The sequence below is a fragment of the Bos taurus genome, chromosome 2, assembly GCF_002263795.3.
Source record: "Bos taurus isolate L1 Dominette 01449 registration number 42190680 breed Hereford chromosome 2, ARS-UCD2.0, whole genome shotgun sequence".
NCBI classification, from domain to species: domain Eukaryota; kingdom Metazoa; phylum Chordata; class Mammalia; order Artiodactyla; family Bovidae; genus Bos; species Bos taurus.
The window spans coordinates 14,363,257-14,384,739 of record NC_037329.1 but is presented as its reverse complement, the minus strand read 5'-3'; the positions used below and the strand labels follow the sequence as shown (position 1 = coordinate 14,384,739).

Below are 21,483 nucleotides of genomic sequence, written 5' to 3'. Positions count from 1 at the left end.
TTACCTCTTCAGAACAGTTCTCAGAACTCTCTGAGAGACTTTCCTAGATTATAATTCTCAGTTTGACTCAAATAAAATTTTCCATCTCTTTCTTATATAGGCTATTGATTAATTTTTTGTTGACAATATCCAGGCTTGCTTTTTCACATAACAATAGCTTCTTGCAGTTAGGTACATGTTCATCCAGCTAAAAACTATATTTCTCAGCCATCCTTGAAGCTATGCATGTGTAAATAAATTCCAAACAAAAAGATGTATGCAGAAGTGTTACACATCCTCCCTTTCCCTTTTTATGATGAAAGCTATTTTCTGTCTTTGAAAACCCTAATCCTAGCATTTTACCTTTTGATAACAACTCTATTCTGTTCATTTCCTTCTCTCTTAGCTTGGCATCTAAGATCCAAAACTTGACCCTCTTTAAAACATGTATAATACTACATAGGATTATTTAATACGTTTATCTGAGAGATTAATAAATTCTGCCTGAAGTCCCAAGAATGTGGTGTGGCCAGTTGGTAATGTCACATCACAAGGTCTGGTTTCTGTACAGATAAGATGCATGTTAATATGCACAGCCGCTATTGCCAAAAGCATTTGCCCAGACAATGTGAAAGAGGCACCTGTAGGAAAAACTCCTCCATTAGGGCCATGGTCCATCGGTGGTGCAGCTTCCAGGATTTGGCTGGGTGACTGATGTCTGCTGCATGGAGAATCAGGGACATGGTTTTGGCTTTGTCAAGCCTGTCAAAACAAGGGCATGCTCACATTATCAGCACAAAATAACCAACCACAGTCTTTTCCAAGTCCAAGCCCACAGATCTTTAATATGAAAACAAAATTATAACCTACCCTTCAGGTTGCTGCAAACTATTTCTTATATTTTTAATTTGCTGGAAGTGACCCGACATGTCTGTAGACAACACCATTTCAATCACTAGGTTCCGAAGATCCCTGTGGAGTCATCAAAAGCAGAAAAGTTTGGCCTTTTTTCTTTGTTCTCAAGTGAAACATTTAATATTAAGAGTCTTATGGACTCTGTGGGAGAGGGAGAGGGTGGGAAGATTTGGGAGAATGGCATTGAAACATGTATAATATCATGTATGAAACGAGTTGCCAGTCCAGGTTTGATGCACGATACTGGATGCTTGGGGCTGGTGCACTGGGACGACCCAGAGGGATGGTATGGGGAAGGAGGAGGGAGGAGGGTTCAGGATGGGGAACACATGTATACCTGTGGCGGATTCATTTCGATATTTGGCAAAAGCAATACAATATTGTAAAGTTTAAAAATAAAATAAAATTTAAAAAAAAGAATTACATTTTATTTTTTCTAATGCTATGAGCAGAAAAGATGCTACATTTTTAAATATCAAAGAGCTTATAGAAGTTTGGCTTTAGGATGTCGCCAGGAGAGCAATCTGTGAATGATGCTATGTAACATCTCCTTTTAAAGACCTGCATGCTTTCCCTCCCATACACACAACCCTTCCCCACTCATACTTTCTAAATATTACTTTTAGAAATAATTAATATCAGAAAGGATCCTAACCAATTTTAGAGAAAAACCACTCTAAAGGAAGAATTTACTATTAGTAAAACTAGCACCATTATTCAATATTTATTCCATCCAGACAGTGTTTTAAGTGCTTTCTATGTGAGGGGCACTATTATTTCCAATCCAAGAGGACTGGGTTGTTTGCCCAGTCACACAGCTAGTATATAGCAGAGATAAGACTCAACCGCAAGAGGAGTACTACCAAAGCTGGCAGTTGGACCACTGCATTGTATCAAGTTTCTATCATAAGACCTCCAGGAAATCAAGACTATCAGTGACTGGGAATTCTCTGTTTAAGCTCTGGGGACCTTGAGCCTACATATCATAGACAGAGCTCTTGGTACTGTTGAAATCATAACCAAGACACTGTAAACATGGTGACCATATCACAAAGCCTATGCATGAATAAATCATTCTCACACTAAGCAGGAGATGAGTAACCCCAGCAAAGCCTTGCATGTTCTACAACTCATTGCTTGCTCAGTACAGATAGGTAAACAAGTCACTTATGCTGGAAATCATATTTTATTTTTATTCTGTGGCCAGTAGAGTAAGCTAAATTACAAGTGTATGGCAAACTTGAATTATGATCTTGTGTCAAAGATGTTTTACCTAAAGTTGGTATGATTGAATGATTTGTTTGAAAAACAACACAGATTGGAGATTCTTGCTGAAAATTATGGGTGCTCAATTCATCTGGGTTTTTAGGATGGCAGCAATGAGAAAACAATACTCTGATTACTTACTGTTCATGATATTGGATAGCCTGCTTAGAATATACTTTTACCCAAATATTAAGGGAATGGCAGATATCAAAGAAGTTAATACAATTATTCTCAGTTACATTTTTTCTTCTAAATTATGAGATATCCATGTTGCAATACCCACTGTACCAAAACCTTCATGTTAAGTAGGAAAAATGAGAGCAAAGCTTTATGAAATCTGTAAGACTTAATAAATACATTGTAGTTTGCAGATGTAATGTGAAAAAAGAAACACAGACCCAAAGTGCAGTATTTGTGCTAAACTCACATCAAACCAAGATTTAATACCTAATTTATAGTTTTAACCTCCCCCAGGAGTGAAAACTTAAACCAATTATCTGGTCAGCACTAGGGAGGAAATCTGCCTGATAGACCCCTATTGCTGCTGCTGCTGCTGCTAAGTCGCTTCAGTCATGTCCGACTCTGTGCGACCCCATAGACGGCAGCCCACCAGGCTCCCCCGTCCCTGGGATTCTCCAGGCAAGAACACTGGAGTGGGTTGCCATTTCCTTCTCCAATGCAGGAAAGTGAAAAGTGAAAGTGAAGTCACTCAGTCTTGCCTGACTCTTAGTGACCCCATGGACTGCAGCCTATCAGGGTCCTCCATCCACGGGATTTTCCAGGCAAGAGTACTGGAGTGGGGTGCCATTGCCTTCTCCTATTATACCCCCACAAAAGCTGACTTTGCCTGAAACAATCAGATCCTTGCTAGAATAACTTTCTTGTCTTGCCTGTTTCTACTTATAAAATTCTGCCATTTTGTAGTTATTAGGAGCTCCTTTTTATCTGCTAGATGGGATTTTGCCCAATTCATGAATTGTTGGATAAAGTCAGTAAGATCTTTAAAATTTACTCAGTTGAATTCTGTTTTGTAAAAGTAATCAGTAAATGCTAGGTGTAATCAATAATCAACTAATAATATATCAATAAACTAGTACACAAAGGAAATGTATTCTTTATAAATTTTTCTTGCCAAAATTTAAATATCGCTGCATTTATGGTTACTAAAGTTACTTGAAGAAATAGATATGCAAACAGAAAACCTACAAGTCTTTAAAAAGCTATCCATATTTTAATTCTTGGTGAAATAGGATTAAGGTTATACTCGCAAATGCATTTTTATAGCTTTTGGAAACAGTGTTGGATTTGTTAAATTCTACCGTATCATCAATCATATATAAGTCAACTCATAAATCATGTGATATTGCTTCAGGGAGGAAGCCAATTCTGACTCCATGTTGGAACTGTCTCTTTGATGTGCTTTTTGTTGCTTTTGTTATTATATTCATACAGAGTGGTTTGCCTCAGAGAATCTTGCTCCTCTGCCTGACTGTTAAACTCAAGTGCCTCTGTTCACAACCCTGTCCAGCTGTGGATGGCAGGAAGGAAGAAATGAACACATTCCCTGCCTGAGGTTTGCCATTCTAGGAGATGTTTGCAACATTAATAGCCTTTTCCCTTTGATTTCTCACCTCCCCTCCCCTTTAATCTATAAAAAAACCCTGGCATCCAGACACCAATAAGATGGCTATTTTGAGGTGCTAGCCTGCCATCTTCTCTGTCTGACTGCTCCCCGATTAAAGTCTCTTCCTTGCCTCAACACCTCGTCTCTAGGATTCACTGGCCTGTTGTGCAGCAAACAGAGCAAGCTTGGACCCAGTAACAATATTATGGTATTTGTTAAACAAATTTGGGAATTTCCTGGCAGTCCAGTTGTTAGGACTTGGTACAAGCATGCCAGGGTCACAGGTTCAACCCCTCGTGGGGGAATTATGATCCCATAAGCTGTGTGGCGTGGCTAAAAAAAAAAAAAAAAATTATAAAACCATTCAATTAGGATGTTTTGTACAGTAAGCTACTTGTTTTGTACAGTAAGCTACTGTACAAAAATATAAAATATTACAGGACCAAACTATTAGAATAAATAATAAAGATGTGAAAGAAAAGAGTGTAACAGAAAAATATCACACTGAAACAGCAACAGAATCAACTTAGAGAAGAAGAGGGTTAATTCAAAGGAATAACAAAAATTAATAATGCAAATATAACCCCTGGGAAGGATAATCACTGATGAAGAAATAAATTAATATTCTAGATGGAAATAGTCAATCTCTGGGACCTTAGGAACCAACTCGGCACCTGATTCTACCCTTACCTTTCTATTTTCCACATACCCAACAGTGGTGCCTTTTATGATTAGATCCTTCCTAGGTTGGTGACCCAACTGGGCTATGTTTCCTGTGGAATGAAATGTAAGACCTGAAGTGGGTTCCCAAAACAAAATGCCTCTTTCCTCCCACATTAGAGCTTTTTCTATGTCTGTAAAAGTGAGCCCATATTTTTTCTGGCCTTGAAATACCAGAAAGTTTGAATATTTGAAAAAAATAACGATGGGAAATTAGGGCCTCTTTTAAACTCTAAATTAACCTCTTATTTCTTTATTTTAAGGCAGATCTTAATCCCAGGTTACTTGTTTGGACATTTCTTTTTAGCTTGATTTAAATTATAAAACAAACAAAACTTTGATGTTTGCATCAGAAATTGGATTGTTTTCAGCATGTTAACTGATTTAATGAGATCTTTGTTAAAGATAAAGGCTTTTTAAAAAATATAAGTAGGTCACAGAATACTAGGGATGTCAGTTCAGTTCAATCACTCAGTCATGGCCAACTTTTTGCGACTCCATGGACTGCAGGAAGCCAGGCCTCCCTGTCCATCACCAACTCCGGGAGTTTACTCAAACTCATGTCCATTGAGCCGGTGATGCCATCCAACCATCTCATCCTCTGTCGTCCCCTTCTCCTTCTGCCTTCAATCTTTCCCAGCATCAGGGTCTTTTCCAATGAGTTAGCTCTTAGCATCAGGTGGCCAAAGTATTAGAATTTCAGCTTCAGCATCAGTCCTTCCAATGAATATTCAGGACCGATCTCCTTTGGGATGGACTGGTTGGGTCTCCTTGCAGTCCAAGGGACTCTCAAGAGTCTTCTCCAACACAACAGTTCAAAAGTATCAATTCTTCAGTGCTCAGCTTTCTTTATAGTCCAACTTTCACATCCATACATGACCACTGGAAAAGCCATAGCCTTGACTAGACAGACCTTTGTTGGCAAAGTAGTGTCTCTGCTTTTTAATATGCTGTCTAGGTTGGTCATAACTTTTCTTCCAAGGAGCAAGCGCCTTCTAATTTCATGGCTACAATCACCATTTGCAGTGATTTTGTAGGCCCTCTAATATTGTTGGAACCCCAAAAAAACCAAGGTGAAGGAACAGATCAAGATCATCATGGAGGATCTGGAATTAGTCCTGGGCAACCTGAAGGATGTAGCCAAGGAACTTAAGGAGCATGTTTTCAGTCTATTGATCACAGTTTTGTGTGGAGAGGAGATACCCCATGTCCAAGATCAGGAGCGGTGGCTGCACTTCGCCGAACCAGTCATGAGGAGATACCCCACGTCCAAGGTCAGAGAAACCCCAGTAAGATGGTAGGTGCTGGAGTGGCTGTGAGGAGATACCCCACGTCCAAGGACAAAGGAGAAGCCCCAGCAAGATGTTAGGAAGGGGAATTCAAGTTTAGAATCAAACCCCATTCCTGCCAGAGACATTCAGAGGGCTCAAACAAACCTTGTGTGCACCAGGACCCAGGGACCCCACAAAGACTGGGACAGAACTGTTTGATCATCTCCTGTGGAGGTACAGGTCAGCAGTGGATTGCCACAGGGACAGGGGCTCTGGGTGCAGCAGGCTTGGGTACGGCATAAGCCCTCTTAGAGGAGGTCGCCATTAACCCCACCATTGAGCTAACTAGGGATGTACTTACGCTAAAAAATCTCTATGTTTATCTGAAATTTACACTTAATTGTATGTCCTTTATTTTTATTTGATGTATCTGGCAATCCTATAGTAAATGAAGGGGACAATGATGACCAGAGAGGATCAAGAGAAAAAGAGGAAATGTATGCTAAGTGGCAGGGGTATATCTTATTATTTTCTCCTGCATGGCAATAAGCAATACCTTTTCATGTAAATCTTTTTTAAGAATACAGATGGTTTGGAGCAATATTTAAGATTACCCTCTGCATCTAGGTCATTTTAGCATATTTGTAGTTTTTTCCCCAAATGTTGAGTTTTTGTTTTTTGGAAAAGCTCATATCCATGTACAGAAAAGTAATATATGAAGGAATCAGACACAAAAATTCTGAATGAATGTAAGACCACATATCGGTACAATTGAGCAGAACTCCCTTCCAAGGAGGGCTTTCCTGGTGGCTCAGATGGTAAAGAATCAGCCTGCAATGCAGGAAATGCAGGAGACACAGGTTCAATCCCTAGATCAGGAAGATCCACTAAAGAAGGGAATGGCTACCCACTCCACAATTCTTGCCTGGAGAAGTCCATGGGCAGAGCAGCCTGGAGGCCTACAGTTCATGTGGTCATAAAGAGTTGGACACGACTGAGTGACTAAGCACTTTAGCACCATTTCAAGGAGTATGTAATTATGTATCTTAAGGTGTTATGTGATACGTGGTCTTTTGGATTGGTTATGATGCATATAGATGTTGAATTGGCCTTGAAATAGTTCAGCTCCATCTACAGAGCCTTGTTCCTGAATAGTCTTCCAGTACTAATCTTCCAGTCAAGGGGAATTTAGTTTGTTTTGTGATTAAAGGATTGCCTTTCATCTGTTTCCTTCATGTTAAATCACATAGCATTTTCCCTGAAATTAAATTCCTCTATATTTCCTCTGAAACTCACCTCCAGTCATCTTTGGATAAATTTATCAGGACATTCATTTCTTCTTCTTGCATAAGGCGATAAGCTGCACTCACATGATGATTTTCAAGGACAGAGCGATCATTATACAAAATGGCAACATCTGACCTAAGAAATAAAAACAAAATGCCTACTAGAGGATTTCTTCAGACCTCATGAGTATCTATTAACAATACTCAAGTCATAAGGCATAATAATATCAGTAAAAATCCAATAACTGAACACCTAAATTTACAGAGGTACTTAGTTTCCTTTTTGTTTTACACTGTATAACAATTTTAAAAAACAGACTTTTAGAGCAATTTTAGGTTTACAACAAAATTGAGCAGAACGTACAAAGATTTGCCATATATCCCTTGGTCCCACACATGCATAGCCTCCCCCATTATTAACATTCCCAACCACAGAGGTACATTTATTAGAACTGATGAACCTACATAAACATTGTTATCAGAGACCATAGTTTACATTAAGGGTTTACTCTTAGTGGTGTAAATTTTATGGGATTGGACTAATGTAAAATGACATGTATCTACCATTAACGTATTATACTGAGTATTTTCACTGCTCTAGAAATCCTTTGTGAGCTGCCAATTCAGACTTCCCTTCCCATCCCCTTAATACCTGGCAACCACTCGTCTTTTTATTTTCTTCACAGTTTTGCCTTTTCTAGAATGTCATATGACTCTATGTAGCCTTTTCAGATTGGATGCTTGTACCTTTAAGTGTGCATGTAAGTTACCTTCATATCTTTTCATGGCTTGATAGGTCAATTCTTCTGAGCACTAAATAATATTACATTATTTAGGTGTATCACAGTTTATTTATCCACTCACCTGCTAAATGGCATGTTAGTAGCTTTCAAGTTTTGGCAATTATGAATAAAGCTGCTATAAATATCCATGTGCAGGTTTTCATGTGTACATAAGTTTTCAGCTCCTTTGGGTAAATGCCAAGGAGAGTAATTATCAGCTCATATGGTGAGAATATATTTAGTTTCATAAGAAACTACCAAACCGTCTTCCGGTATGGTTGTATCATTTTGCATTCCCATCAGTGACGCCTGAGATTTCCTGTTGATTCACATCTTCGCTAGTGTTTGGTGCTGTCAATGTTCTGGATTTTAGCCTTTCTAATAGATGCATAGTGATATCTCATTGTTTAATTTGAATATCCCTGATGACATATAATATGGAGAATCTTTTCATAAGCTAATTTATCATCTGTGTGTCTTCTTTGGTGAAGTGTCTGTTAAGGAGCATTTTTAAAACCAGGCTGTTTGTTTTCTTGTTGTTGAGTTTTAAGTGTTTTTTATATGTTTTGTACAATAATCTTTTATCATATGCACCTTTTGAAAACATTTTCTCCTACTCTTTGGCTAATCTTGTAACTCTCTTGCTATACCTAAGATCATCTAGATTTTCTCCTATGTTATTTTCTAGGAGTTTTAGAGTTTTTCATTTTACATTTAGGTCTATTATTCATCTTAAATTAATTTCTGTGAACATTTAGGTCTATTATTCATCTTAAATTAATGAAGGTTTGTGTCTGGATTTTTTTTTTTTTAATGTGGCTCTCTAGTTGTTCCAGCACCATTTGTTGAAGAGACTGCCTTTGTTCCATTGTATTGCATTTGCTTCTTTGTTAAAGATCAAATTTAAAAGGAAATCTATTGCGGGGAGGTGATAGCTATCTGCATATGTTATTCCACTTTTATAATAGTTCTGGAAACAAAAGAGGAAGTAACTATTCTAGTGCCTAATAGGTCATTTCCTTTTAAATTTTATTATCAATAATCACAGGTCAATATACAGAAAACTGAACTAGGAACACATATATGCAATCCTTTTGAGAGAAAATTAAATATATTTTGTGCAAGTATCTTCAGAAATTTGCTGAGATCATGGATAGAACTGTGATTTGCAAATCACATATTTTGTGTCATACAATCTCAGATTTAGCCATGGTCATTTTGTCAAGTTTATTGTATGATAGGGATCTAAGCATCACTATTTCTTCCTTTCAGCAACAAGCAAAGATGTGTTTTTTAATCAGATTTAATTACAGCAAAGTCTATGTGATTTTGTCTCATAAATCCAACAAGATGCTGAGAATACAGAATGGTTTTAATGTTTGAGATAATCTATGACTGCTATGGGAAGAACAAAATTCTAAGCAATACTCAGTGTCCATGGTAACATGTAGCTTAGCATTTGCTTTTCACAAAGAGGAAATTATCTCTATTTTTTACACTTTCAAGGATTTCTATGGCTTATAATGTCTGTGTTGAACTCAAATCTAACCTTGCACCATGTTTTAAATTATTTTTCAGACATTTTGCATTATCTAGTAAATAGGTTTCCATATTAGAAAAGCAACTCTAAATACAAATAACAAAGAATAATACAAAATAGAAATTATTAATATCAGTAACATAAGACCAATACTGGACAATATTTGGACAAAATATGAAGCCAATAGAGCTTCTAAAAGCACATCATATTGTTGTATCTGTGATCACTGCAAACTTTTTGTTCATAAAATGCTCAAGTTCTTGTAGAATTAATCCATTAAATAATTGATCCTAATAGAAAATTTATAAGAAAATAAATAAAATACTAGACCTTCCCTCACTTTTTATACAAAGCTTCTTAATATAAAATGGTAAAAAGTGTATTCCGCTTCATCTTCCTCCTCCCTCTCCTCTTTCTCCTTCTCTTTTTCCTCCTCCTTCTTTTTCATCATCTACTTTTCTTCTCTGCTGTCTAAAGTAAGTTGTGAATCTTCATCCAGTTGTAAATCAGTGATAAAAGGAGAAAGCTAGGAATGATAATTTATACTGCTGCTGGAGGCCAGTCCATTGCCTTTACTTTGCAAAGTAAAGAAATGTTTTTTTGGAAGCAAATCGCTTGCTCCCTTCTCTAATTCCCAAAACTGTGACCATACTCAGCTCAATAATGAGCTGTCTTTAAAATCCCACTTATGAATTTAGTGGATGTAGAAGAGCCTTTGCTAAGCAAAAATGATCTGCATAGTTTCCCTTTCCTTTGATGTTTAACACAAACGAAAACAAGACATCTCTATATGCTGTAAATGTGTGGTTAGTAATATTCTTGCTGCACAACCAGACTTCAAGGTCTTCCTGGTCACTTATGCTCTTTTAATCTGGGAGACTGTAAGGATAGACAGAATGCTTTCTCCAACATTTCATTGTCTGAATTCAAACTATTCTGTCTCTGTCAAGGGGCCATAATTTTCAAGTCCATCCATTGAAGGCTATAAAAGACTGTTTTATAGCCTTTAGCATAAAAGACTGTTATGACTGTTATATGTCTGTCTTTGGCCATGGGAGCAGAGTTACATTAAGTAGACTGGATTGAGAGCAAGTGTCCCTCATCTCAGTTTCTCAACCCTGCTACTGCCATCAGGTGGTTATGTGCATATAGTTAGGTAATTTCCTCTATTGAGATCTTTGTTTTCTTTTCTTAGACTGTGGGGATTAGACCAGAGGTTATAGAATGTGGATCTCAGTCACTGTAGGATCCCTTGAAGCTCTAAAATGCCAAGTATTTTAATGTTTCTATGCTCCCCACATAAAACAACAAATTCCTATAGTTAGGAAGTCAGTTTTAAAAATATTGCTGTTAAAAAAGTGCACAAAAAAAGACCACACAAAAATCTGCACATGAACATTTACACAAACTCTAAAATTTAGAGGAAACCAAGATATCCTTCAGTAGTTGAATAAGTGAACTCTGGGACATCCACACACTGGAATATTATTCAGTAATAAAAAGAAATGAGCTATCAACTTATGAAAAGACATAGAGGAAACTTAATGCATATTGTTAAGTAGAAGAAACCAGTTTGAAAAGGCTTTATACTGTATTATTTCAACTATATGACATTTGGAGAAGACAAAACTGGAGACCTTAACAAGATCAGGGATTGCAGTGGTTAAAGCAGGAAGGAGGGAGACTGGAATGAAAAGATGAAGTACAGAGGACTTTTAGGGCAGTGAAACTCTTATGGATGATACTGTAATAGTAGATACTTGGCATTATACATTTGTAAAGCTCATAAAATGGATAACACAAGCAGTAAACTGTAATGTAGGCTATGCATGCATGCTAAGTTGCTTCAGTCCTGTCCGACTCTGTGCGACTCCATGGACAGCAGCCCATCAGGGCTCTTCTGTCCACAGGATTCTCCAGGCAAGAATACTGGAGCGAGTTGCCATTTCCTTCTCCAAATGTAGGCTATAGATTTTAGATAATAATAATGTATCAATATTGGTTCATCAGTTGTAACAACTGTACCACACCTGAGGCAGGATATTAAAAACAGGTGAAACTGTGGGGTTGGGGAAGGAGTACTTGGGAGCCCTGTACTTTCTGTTAAATTTTTATGTAAATCTCAATCTACTCTAGGAGCTAAAAATAAACAACAAAAAATATTTCAGCTTAGTTTTCCCTCAACAAGAAGAGAGATCTACAGTAGTTCCAGAGTGAAATCAGTCTCTTAACTTACATCTCCATCTTAACCATCTCTGACCAGTGGAAGACATGGAAATTCAGGATCCCGTGTATATAAGTGAATCAGATCCTGATGATCCTGGACCAAATTCTGCCTCTCGAGCAATGAGATCTCTTTGCAACCAGAAAGAGCTTAAAGCCCCTTTCTATTAAGGACTGAACGAATTCCCCCAAATTATGTTTATAATCCTAACCCCAGTACCTTAGAATGTGACTGCATTTGAAGCTAAGGCCTTTAAAGACACAACTAATGTTAAAAAAGGTCATAAGGGTGGGGCCCTAATCCAACATGACTGATGTCCTTGTAAGACCAGGAAGAGACTCCAAGGTATGCTCAAGCAAGGAAAAAGGTCACTGAGGACACAGCAAGAAGTCAGCCATCTGGAAGCCTAGGGGAGAGGCCTCGGAAGAAATCAAACTTGCTTACACTTTGATTTTGCATGTTCAGTCTTTAGGACTTTGAGAAAATGTCTGTTATTTAAACCACCCAAACTGTAGTATTGTGTGACAGCCTTCACCAACTAATGCACCTCTACTCTGATATTTTGATTCTAATAACTACCATTATTACCACAATTAAAAATCCAATTTTCTAATTGTTTTAACATTGCTTATTAACCTGGAAATAAGATTTGTTTTATTTTTAGATTTTTTTTCAAAAATAAATTTTCATTCTTTCAAATACATAATGACACTAAACTGATGCCTTGACATGAAACTGAGAAACTGACATCAAACAAATGATGCAAGATTTGTTCCAGTGAATAAATGTCTGACTTGCGTGACAGTTTAACATAAGTTCTGGGCACAGAAAAACGATCTTATACATTTTTATGTTCTTTAAATTGCTAAATATGCCACAAAAAGATAAAAGATTCTTAATAAATAGGAACTGACCGAAGTGTTTGCAGCTGAAGGCATTTTGCTAAAATCTATTAAATTCATTTTTTTAGACATCTTCATTATTATTTTGAAATCCTCTTAAGGAATAAGTAATACTCAGGAAAACAAATGTCAAATTTTAACTTATGAAAGTTAATCTGTTACCTTACCTTGTCTGAATGTGAAAATTGTTTGTAGTCCCTGTATGCTCATAGTCATGAATGGCAGCGGCAAAGACCATTGCTAAAATTTCCAGTTCAGTGAGCCAGTGCTATTAAATTAAGGAAAGATTCCATCACATCAAAAGTAGAGTCAATGTTGTCTTTCTATAGAAAGCTTCATTGCACACAGTATAAATCATTATATAAAATTCTTTTTATGAAGTTTAAATAATTTTCCCTTTTTCATCTCCATTAACTGTACATAGTGGATGCTTCACAAGGTTGATGATTGTTTAATGACTTGTAAGTTAAAAATCTAGACATTATAATTTTCCTTGTTAATTGGAAAAAATGATAATTTTCTATCATTTAAAAGGTGAGCTCTAAATGAATTTTGAATTTACAGCCTTACCAATTTGGGTAAGGCTAATCTTACCCAAACTCTAAATGAAATCATTTAGAGTGCAGTAATTTTTAACATATGACTCATACAATATTAAAATGTCTTTTAGCTCAACTTTTGTGAAGAATTTACTATGAGAAAAGAGTTGAAAATGTTTACTTTGGTCATTAGAGAAACTGAACTTTAAGTTTTACATTTAGAAATTTAGAAGAGTTTCCAAGAGTTTATCGTTTGCTCTTCATAATACATCTATTTTATGACGATACAGTTAAACTTAATAGCAATGAAAGAGTAAATGTTTTCACATAAAATCCAGAGCACTGCTTCAAATACATTGATATTTTGTTGTTATCAATTGGATGGTTTAACAAATTTTCTCTACTGTTATAAGTTCATTTAGGTAATTCAATAGTTTGTTCACCTCTCACATTTTGTGCGACACTTTAACTGCATGGTTCAATAGGACAATCACATGTGACTATTTAAATTAAAAATAGGTAAAATTAAGTTCTCTTTTTCAGTCACAGTAGTCACATATCAATTGCTCAATAGTGGCAAGTGGCTATCTTACAGAACAGTGCAGACAGAAAATGTCTCCATCACCACAGAAGTTCTATTGGAGAGCACTATAAGTGGGTAGTACTTGATGGCAGGAATGGAAGATCCAAAATGACATGGAACTTGCTCTTAATGGTCTTATTCCATATACATGGAAAAGGCTTTGCACAAAGTAGCAGAAAAATACAATGTAAAGTACATGCATACTTGATGAAAACTCACAGAATAAAGGTATAGATAGGACATCTATTTGGTGGCAGTAGATCTTGGACAAAGGATGGATAAATATTGGTAGTTAAATGCAAGCTTGAGAACAGAGAGATTCTAAATAGAAAGAGTAAATATGGAAGGGTACTGTAGAGGCCTATATGGGAATTGCACTGCTAATAGTACAATTGTGTTGGAGAGTCAAGTGAAGGGAGACTGAAAAGAGAAGGTGGAGTATGGGAAAGAGTCGGTAGATGACCTTGATTAGAGCTGATGAATTAGGACTTTGAATAAAAGTCAAGGAGAAGCCACTCTATGAATCAAACAGTGGAGGTGACACTGTTGAGTTTCATGGCTGCCAAAAGGCACAGTCTTATTCATCTTTGCTTCTTTCATATAACACATCATGGTTATTTGGCACATAGTAGGAACTTAACATTTGTCTGTTGAATTGAATTTCACCAGTTTTAATATTAGGAGGAAGTAATAGGGAATGGTGGAAAGAGACTGCAATCAGAGAATTCTGGTTTTAAACCTGGCAAATAAGTTATTTACTCTCTCAGGCACAGTTTCCATGAAAAGAGAATTAGTGACCATTCCCCTGTGGACTTTAAGTCTTATCATATAGTAAATACAGAATAAATGGCATTTTACTGAACTTATTACCTTAAATGGACTTCCCTTGTGGCTCGGCTGGTAAAGAATCTACCTGCAATGTCGAGACCTGTGTTCAATCCCTGGGGTGGGAAGATCCTCTGGAGAAGGGAAAGGCTACCCATTCCAGTATTCTGGACTAGAGAATTCCATGGACTGTATAGACCATGGGGTCGTAAAGAGTCGGACACAACTGAGTGACTTTCATTTCCTTAAATATACTGTTTAAGGTATTGGATCTGGAAAATAATAGTGAACTAACATATCTTTACAGATTGCAATTCAAAAATAAATGCCTCACAGTTTGATAACTGAAGCAGAAATGATATTCAGAACCAAGGAGAGTTAATATAACTAGCTGCATTGTGTTTATAGGTTCATTTAATTGTGAGTCATTAAAAGGAAATGACGTAAAGACTTATATTACAGGCTGAACTGGGACTGAGCCTCCAATATCCCCATTGAGACTATGGAATTAAATACCATGAAATGAATAGCAATTTAAGTTAAACCAGATTTTGTAACCCCCAGAAATCCATTGCTTCATTAAAGAAAATTGTTAGAAAAAAAATCACCCATCTTCTTAAATATTTCCTATTGGTTATATTTAAGATTTACAGACTTATCTGTGATTTTTAAAAGCAACATTTTATATCCACTATGATAACAGAGACTATGAAGAAGCAATTGTAAAAAAATTAAAGTGGGAAATCAGAGATAAATTTTAATTATAGATTATCTCAAAGCATTTAAAATTGTTATCTTCCTAGCTGTCAAAATTGATTATATATATGCTTCCTGTTTTTGGTCTTATTAATCTCTGCCTCTCATAAACAGTACTTCCTTCATGAAGTCATCTTGTTTATTGTCACACTATCATCTTAACAATTAAATTTAACTAGTTTGGGAAGAAAGAAACATTGAACATTCACATTTAATTGAAAAATACATCTATTTCATATTAGTGAAAGTAAAGCTGGAGGCTAATTTTTATCTCCTTAGTTGACAATTTATTTTATACTGGTGTCAAATGAGAATTCTAACTCAGAAAATGGTTGCTTAAATTCAAGGATTTTGTAAATGACTCATGAGGACAAGTCACAGAGAATAAACCTGAATCATATCACTCTTCCCAACCAGAACAGCGGTCAGTACATAACCTAAGTTCTTCTTATTCCCAATGGACAGAAATAAAGAGTTAAAATGAAGAGTCATGAGGAGTGTAGGTATTGTGCTTCATCTAACTTGCATTTTGCCTAGAGAAGTGCCCAGGCAGACTTACTTGTAAAGCCCTCAAATTATACCAGAGAAAGGTATTAACCGCCATTAACACCATGTACAGTGTTGATGGAAAGAAAGGAGAAGGAACTAACATTAATTGGACATTTTAGGCAGATGGTTTCATTTAATTTTTATAATCACCCTATTTACCATTCACAAGGTAAGTTTTAAATCTCATTTGGCAGATAACACAGCCAAATCCTAAAGAAGTGAATCAATCTGCAGTAGGTCACATAGCTTTCAAATGGCAGGGCAGGAATTCAAACTGAAATCTCTCTGATTCCAAAATTTCTGTTCTTTCAACAGATCACAGTGTTCTTTCTGTGGATGACAATAGCCTTCATTATTTAAGGGAGGCAATATGTTAAATACATTCTTCTAAGGTTTCAAAAGCAGAATTTCTAGATAATTTAACTGGATACACTGATGGGTAGAGAAGCTAACAAAGCTTTAAGACTTATGATGTAATTTTCATATCTGAATAATTTTGTGTGTGTGTGTATACAACAGAGAATGTATGTGTGTGTGTGTGTATGTGTGTGTGTGTAGAAGGCTGGGAGAATTTTAGGTTAGAAAGTCACATTAACCTGTTAGTTCCTGGTGTATCTAAAAAAACATAATTAATAACCCCTTACATTACAGGTAGTTTTGAACCTTTTTTCTCTATCCCTTTGAATAGACTGAGTTAGTTTTCTATAACTAACCCAATGTGGAAAGTGAGTATAATAGTATTAACACATAATACATATAAGTTAATATATAGTATAATAAATATAATATTCATACTAATTGCTATTATGTTTCAGGAACTAGGTTAGGTTTACACATATGATATTATTACTCCTCACTGTCATACTGCAAGGTGATCGGCATTATTAAACCACATTTTAGTGACCAGGGAACAGAAGTAGACGGCAAGGAAGCTAGGTAGTGGGGAAGTTAGGTTTGAAATCAATATCTGCTTGCCTTGAAAGCCCACACTGTGTCCACTCTTCCAAACACTGTTGGATTGGAAGTCATTTGCAAGAACAGAATTTCCATGTAGTTTTGGAATAGAGACATAGTGGCATATTTTTGTAGACTGGAGAAAAACTGAGTAGTTTCAAAGTATGAGGGGCTATTTCTGGGTGTAGTCAGAGGACTGCAAGTTCCAAAGGAATAGTTTTCAAGTACTTCTCTTAGACTCAGTATCAGAGAGAACACAATGCCAGGAGCCCTCAAATACAAGTGTTCTCTTGCCAAGGCTCTCAGATGGTTTCATATTCAAAGAGTCATTTGGAAGCAGGTTGGCAGTACATGGTGATCTTTAGCAAACAGCTCAAGCTACCACACGCCCCTGTCACCTTGCACAGAGCAACAAGTGACACAAGGAGAGAGACGGAGACAGAGGGTCAACTGTCTTATCAGCTCTGCACTGCCTACTCCAGGCCTGAGAGTGTCCCAATATGATGCCAACAAACTGAAGGACAATGGCTCCATCGCAATCCCGTTCAGGCAACGGTCCTGTGAACATTTCGCAGCTAACAGGCTGCACTGGCCACCTGATAGTGTTAGGCTGCTACTGGAGTGCTCTGTAAACGCCATGCTGATAAGACCGTTCTGAAACAGCAGGGCATTGCCTAAAACATTAATGTAAGTGACCCTGTCTTCTCCATATCAAATCTTTGGATCTTCAGCTAAATGCATATTTCTATAAGGCATTTTTTGTTTGTTTGTTTCAAAGAACCAATACATTCATATGTGTGAAAATTAATACTCAACTTCTACCACCTTTTTTTTAATCTAAAAAGCTTATTAAAATAGCTTGCAAAAAACTGTTGAGCTGGTAGTATAACCTAGTTTTGACAAAATAGTCAGTACACTGAAAATTCATTTTGCTTTTCCTCTCATCATCAATCATAAAATTTCACATTAGTTTAAATGTATTTTCCTGATCCTAGACAACACTGACAGTCTCCAACTCAACTATTTTTGTAATGGCCAAGCTAAGGGATAAGAATTGAGTCCACCAACACTTTTCTTGTTAAAGGATGAATTTAGAAATAAGTTTCTAAACCAAACCTGCTATAGTATAGTGAAGTTATAATTATCGGTTAGTATCTCAAAAAGTGACTATGTCATCTTTACTAACAATTTAAACTTTCTAGGAGTCATGCCAGGCTGGGCCAGATTTCCCGTCTCCCAGAGAAGTTGGAATAGCTTGTTAGATTCTGGAACAAGCCTTCCTTGCAAGTCTGAGGGTAAACTCACATTGTGGGTTTGAATTTCTCTATTTGCCCGCTAATATAGCATCCCTCATCTGTTTAATGTCATCTTTAGCACAGAGATTGCAAAGCTGAACTAGGAGACTTTTATTTGGTTGCCTTTACACTTGCAGTACTTAAGCAAACAACATCCTGGTTATCTACCACCCTGAAATGGCATATATCTTCTCCTCATACTTCATAATTAAAGCAGATAGTTTTATACCAAAGCAGGCAGAGCTTTTCCATTCTATTTTGTTCTGAGGAAACGTAATTAGTTCAGTTTCCATTTCAGACTAACACTTAAATATTTCATTTAACTTTTCAATGCCACAGAATTCAGAAAACAGGAAATGATAAACATGTAAAATGAAAACCACCTCACTATCAGATTCAAGACCAAGGCCTTAGAAAGGAAAAAGCAAGCAGATCTAACCAGGAAGATGTTACAGCATTTATTCCCCATGTAACAGCATGTGCAGGAGTCAGGAGGCACTCTGGTTTTCACACTAATTGCCATGCATATAAAACCCAGGGAAAACAGAGTCCAAGGAACAGCTGCAACAAGGAAGTCTGATTAAACCAGCTTTATAAGAATCTGTGTGCATGTGTGTATGCATATGGGGCTTCCCTGGTGGCTCAGAGGTTAAAGCATCTGCCTCCAATGCGGGAGACCCGGGTTCAATCCCTGGGTCGGGAAGAAATGCACATATGCTGGGAAGAGAAACAGATATAAAGAAAGTCATACATACTACTTTTTAAAATTGTACAATATTTTAAAGCTATATCTTTGAATGTTTGTTTCTACTTATTATTGCTAACTTCTGCTTCCTCCCTTTAAGTGTCAAATGAATTATGAGTAAACTTCAACCAAGGACCAGGTCCAACCATGACTACATTTGATTTGGCTCCTTGGGCACATTTATGCCTTAACTGAGTGATATCTATATTTACAACTTAAAGAGAGAATACAAAGGTACGATTACATATAATTCAGCCTTCTAGAAGGTTACAAGAGAATCTTGCTACTGCATCAGTAAAGGTTTTTGGTTTTTGCCTCCCCAAAAGCAGGCCTTAACTCCAAAGCAGTTATATTACTTGCTGATCCTGTCAATATAATGCGAATTTCTATTGAATTGGCAGTGATATTCCAAAAAATTTCTTCATTAAAAGCACAGCTGAGCTCTTAGCTATTAGCCATTTCAACTGCCAGCCATATGACTGAACCACTGTGGATCCCTGCCCAGTGATGTCTTCAGATATCTGTGTCCATAGTTTCTAGCTGGTCACAATCACATGAGAGACCCCAAGTGAGAACCTTCTGTTTGGGACCTTCTAACCAACAACCCTTGAGAAATATGATAAATTATTGTTATAAGCCATTGAGGTTTAGAGTAGTTTGTTTTGAAGAAACAGATAATTGAAACACCAGGCAGGAGTGGAATCTGAGCCCAAAGCATTGATGGATCTGCAATATTTAGGAGGCAAAAAAAAGACGGAGAAGTAAAATAGATAATTTCTTTAGTCGTTGTGTGAGACACTTTTCGACAAATCATAGCAAAGGGATCTTACGTAGTAAATAAAACACTAGATTCTTGGGGGGAAATGTATATAACACACAGGTATACAATAAACTTGGAGAATCGTGTACCTGTTATAAGTTTTCAAGATCTTCAGGGCTCCATATTGTGTCTGTAAGGGCTTTGTGTGGCACTAGGTAAGGAATACAGTCTCGGGCAGAATGATGAAATATGGAGGAGTCCTAGTCATGTAGCTCTGAATGCCAATGACCCACACCAATAAAAAGGACGTGATGTCTGAAATCTAAACAGGTAGGCAATGTATATTATGGGGTTTGCTAGACCATTCTACTTATTCTACTTACATGGGTTTTATGATACTGCTTCACGTAGGTCAACACATGAGAATTCAAAAATGGACTTAGATTTTGGGGATCTCAACAATGACTCATACCTTGGGATGAACCCCTCCCAGTTTGGAACCTTCAGAAGGAAGGACTGCTCTTCCCTTTTTAATCTCTTGGAAGTCATGCTATGCTCTGAGACATTATAGGAATTCCAGGCTGTCTCAGACTTCCCATCATCTACTCATTGTTGTCCCAGGATTTGCACTGCTGAACCATTTACCCAGTCATCAACTGATCCATTCAGATGCAAAGAGGAAGAAGAAGAATTTGGAAAAATCCACGTGAATAATTTACAAAAATATCTATTAGGATTTGATTGTAATTAGTGATACAAGCGTATAAAAGAGAAAAAGCTAGTGAGGTCAGCCTGGTTAATGAAATGAGGGAAGAGCACTACAACTAACTTTTATTCCAAAGGCTTTTTTTCTAGGTCACTTTTCTGGAGGTTGATTCCTATGGGGAAAGTGAGTGAGTGAGTGTTAGTCGCTCAGTCATGTCTGATCCTTTGCAACAGCATAGACAGCAGGTAGCCTGCCAGGATCCTCTGTCCATGGAATTCTCCAGGCAAGAACATTGGGGTGGGTTGTGATTCCCTTTTCCAGGGGATCTTCCCGACCCACAGATTGAATCCTGGTCTCCTGTATTGCAGGTGGATTCTTTACCATCTATCTGAGCCATAGGAATTTACAAATGAAAATGCCATATGGTCCAAATTTTGAAAAAATTTCAGTATATTTTCACTTGCTTCTGGAAATCTTTTTTCACCGAATTAAAATATTTTTTTAAAAATGTATATTATGGATAACTTATTGACCCTCAAAAATCCAGAAGATACTTACAATACTTTTATGAGTATTAAAGAAACAATGAGAAGGGAATGGGATTAGAAGTTGCAAACTAACAAACTTCAGTCACAAAGACTTTCTTACCATGATACCTGTATGAAGCATTATGTAATGCACAGTTTGAGTGACATCAGCTGCATGAATCAAATTGTGGTATGGATTTTTGTACTTGCTGTAACCAACTTCTAGAGCTTCTGCAAAGGCAATTAGGCAAGAAACAGGAATCTGCAGAAAGTAATAATTATGATTATATTTTGACCAAAAGAGTGGCACTGAGTTAACATGAGCACAAAGATGTTTGGGATGGGACACATTAGTGAGTCAGAGGTGGGCAGTAGTTTCTTAAAGTTAAATGCGGATTGTTCCAAGAAAACAGTTCATTAATCTGTCAGTTTTCAATGCTGATGAGAATTATCACCCCCAAATGTTTAATTTAGATGGATGAAATAACAGTCTTAACCATATAGCAGTCTTAAATTTTTATATCTTCTAGAGTCAAATAAGAAGGCTAGTTTGTAAAGGTGTAAAAATTTCCAATTACAACTGGTAAAATCTAGTTTTTCTATCAGTAATTCAAGGAGGTTAAAATAAATGACCTCCAAGTAACTTCTAACTCTAAAAATATCATGACTCCATAGATACACACTGAGAAATCTGAATCAAATTTGTTGCTGAGATAGCTCTAAGTGAAGTTAATT

General features: G+C 36.7%; 1 protein-coding gene across 11 annotated transcripts in view; it reads right to left on the bottom strand.

The window, feature by feature from the left end:
* PDE1A (phosphodiesterase 1A) overlaps positions 1-21,483 on the bottom strand; it is a 400,450-nt gene that overhangs the window by 68,934 nt on the left and 310,033 nt on the right. For all 11 annotated transcript variants that reach the window (XM_059891725.1, XM_015474638.3, XM_010801844.4 and 8 more), the window contains 5 exons: positions 20,870-21,010; positions 12,677-12,777; positions 7,072-7,197; positions 850-951; positions 621-741 (listed from right to left, as the gene is read on the bottom strand). In XM_059891725.1, coding sequence (XP_059747708.1) covers positions 621-741; positions 850-951; positions 7,072-7,197; positions 12,677-12,777; positions 20,870-21,010 — 591 coding nt within the window. The remainder of the gene's footprint in view (positions 1-620; positions 742-849; positions 952-7,071; positions 7,198-12,676; positions 12,778-20,869; positions 21,011-21,483) is intronic.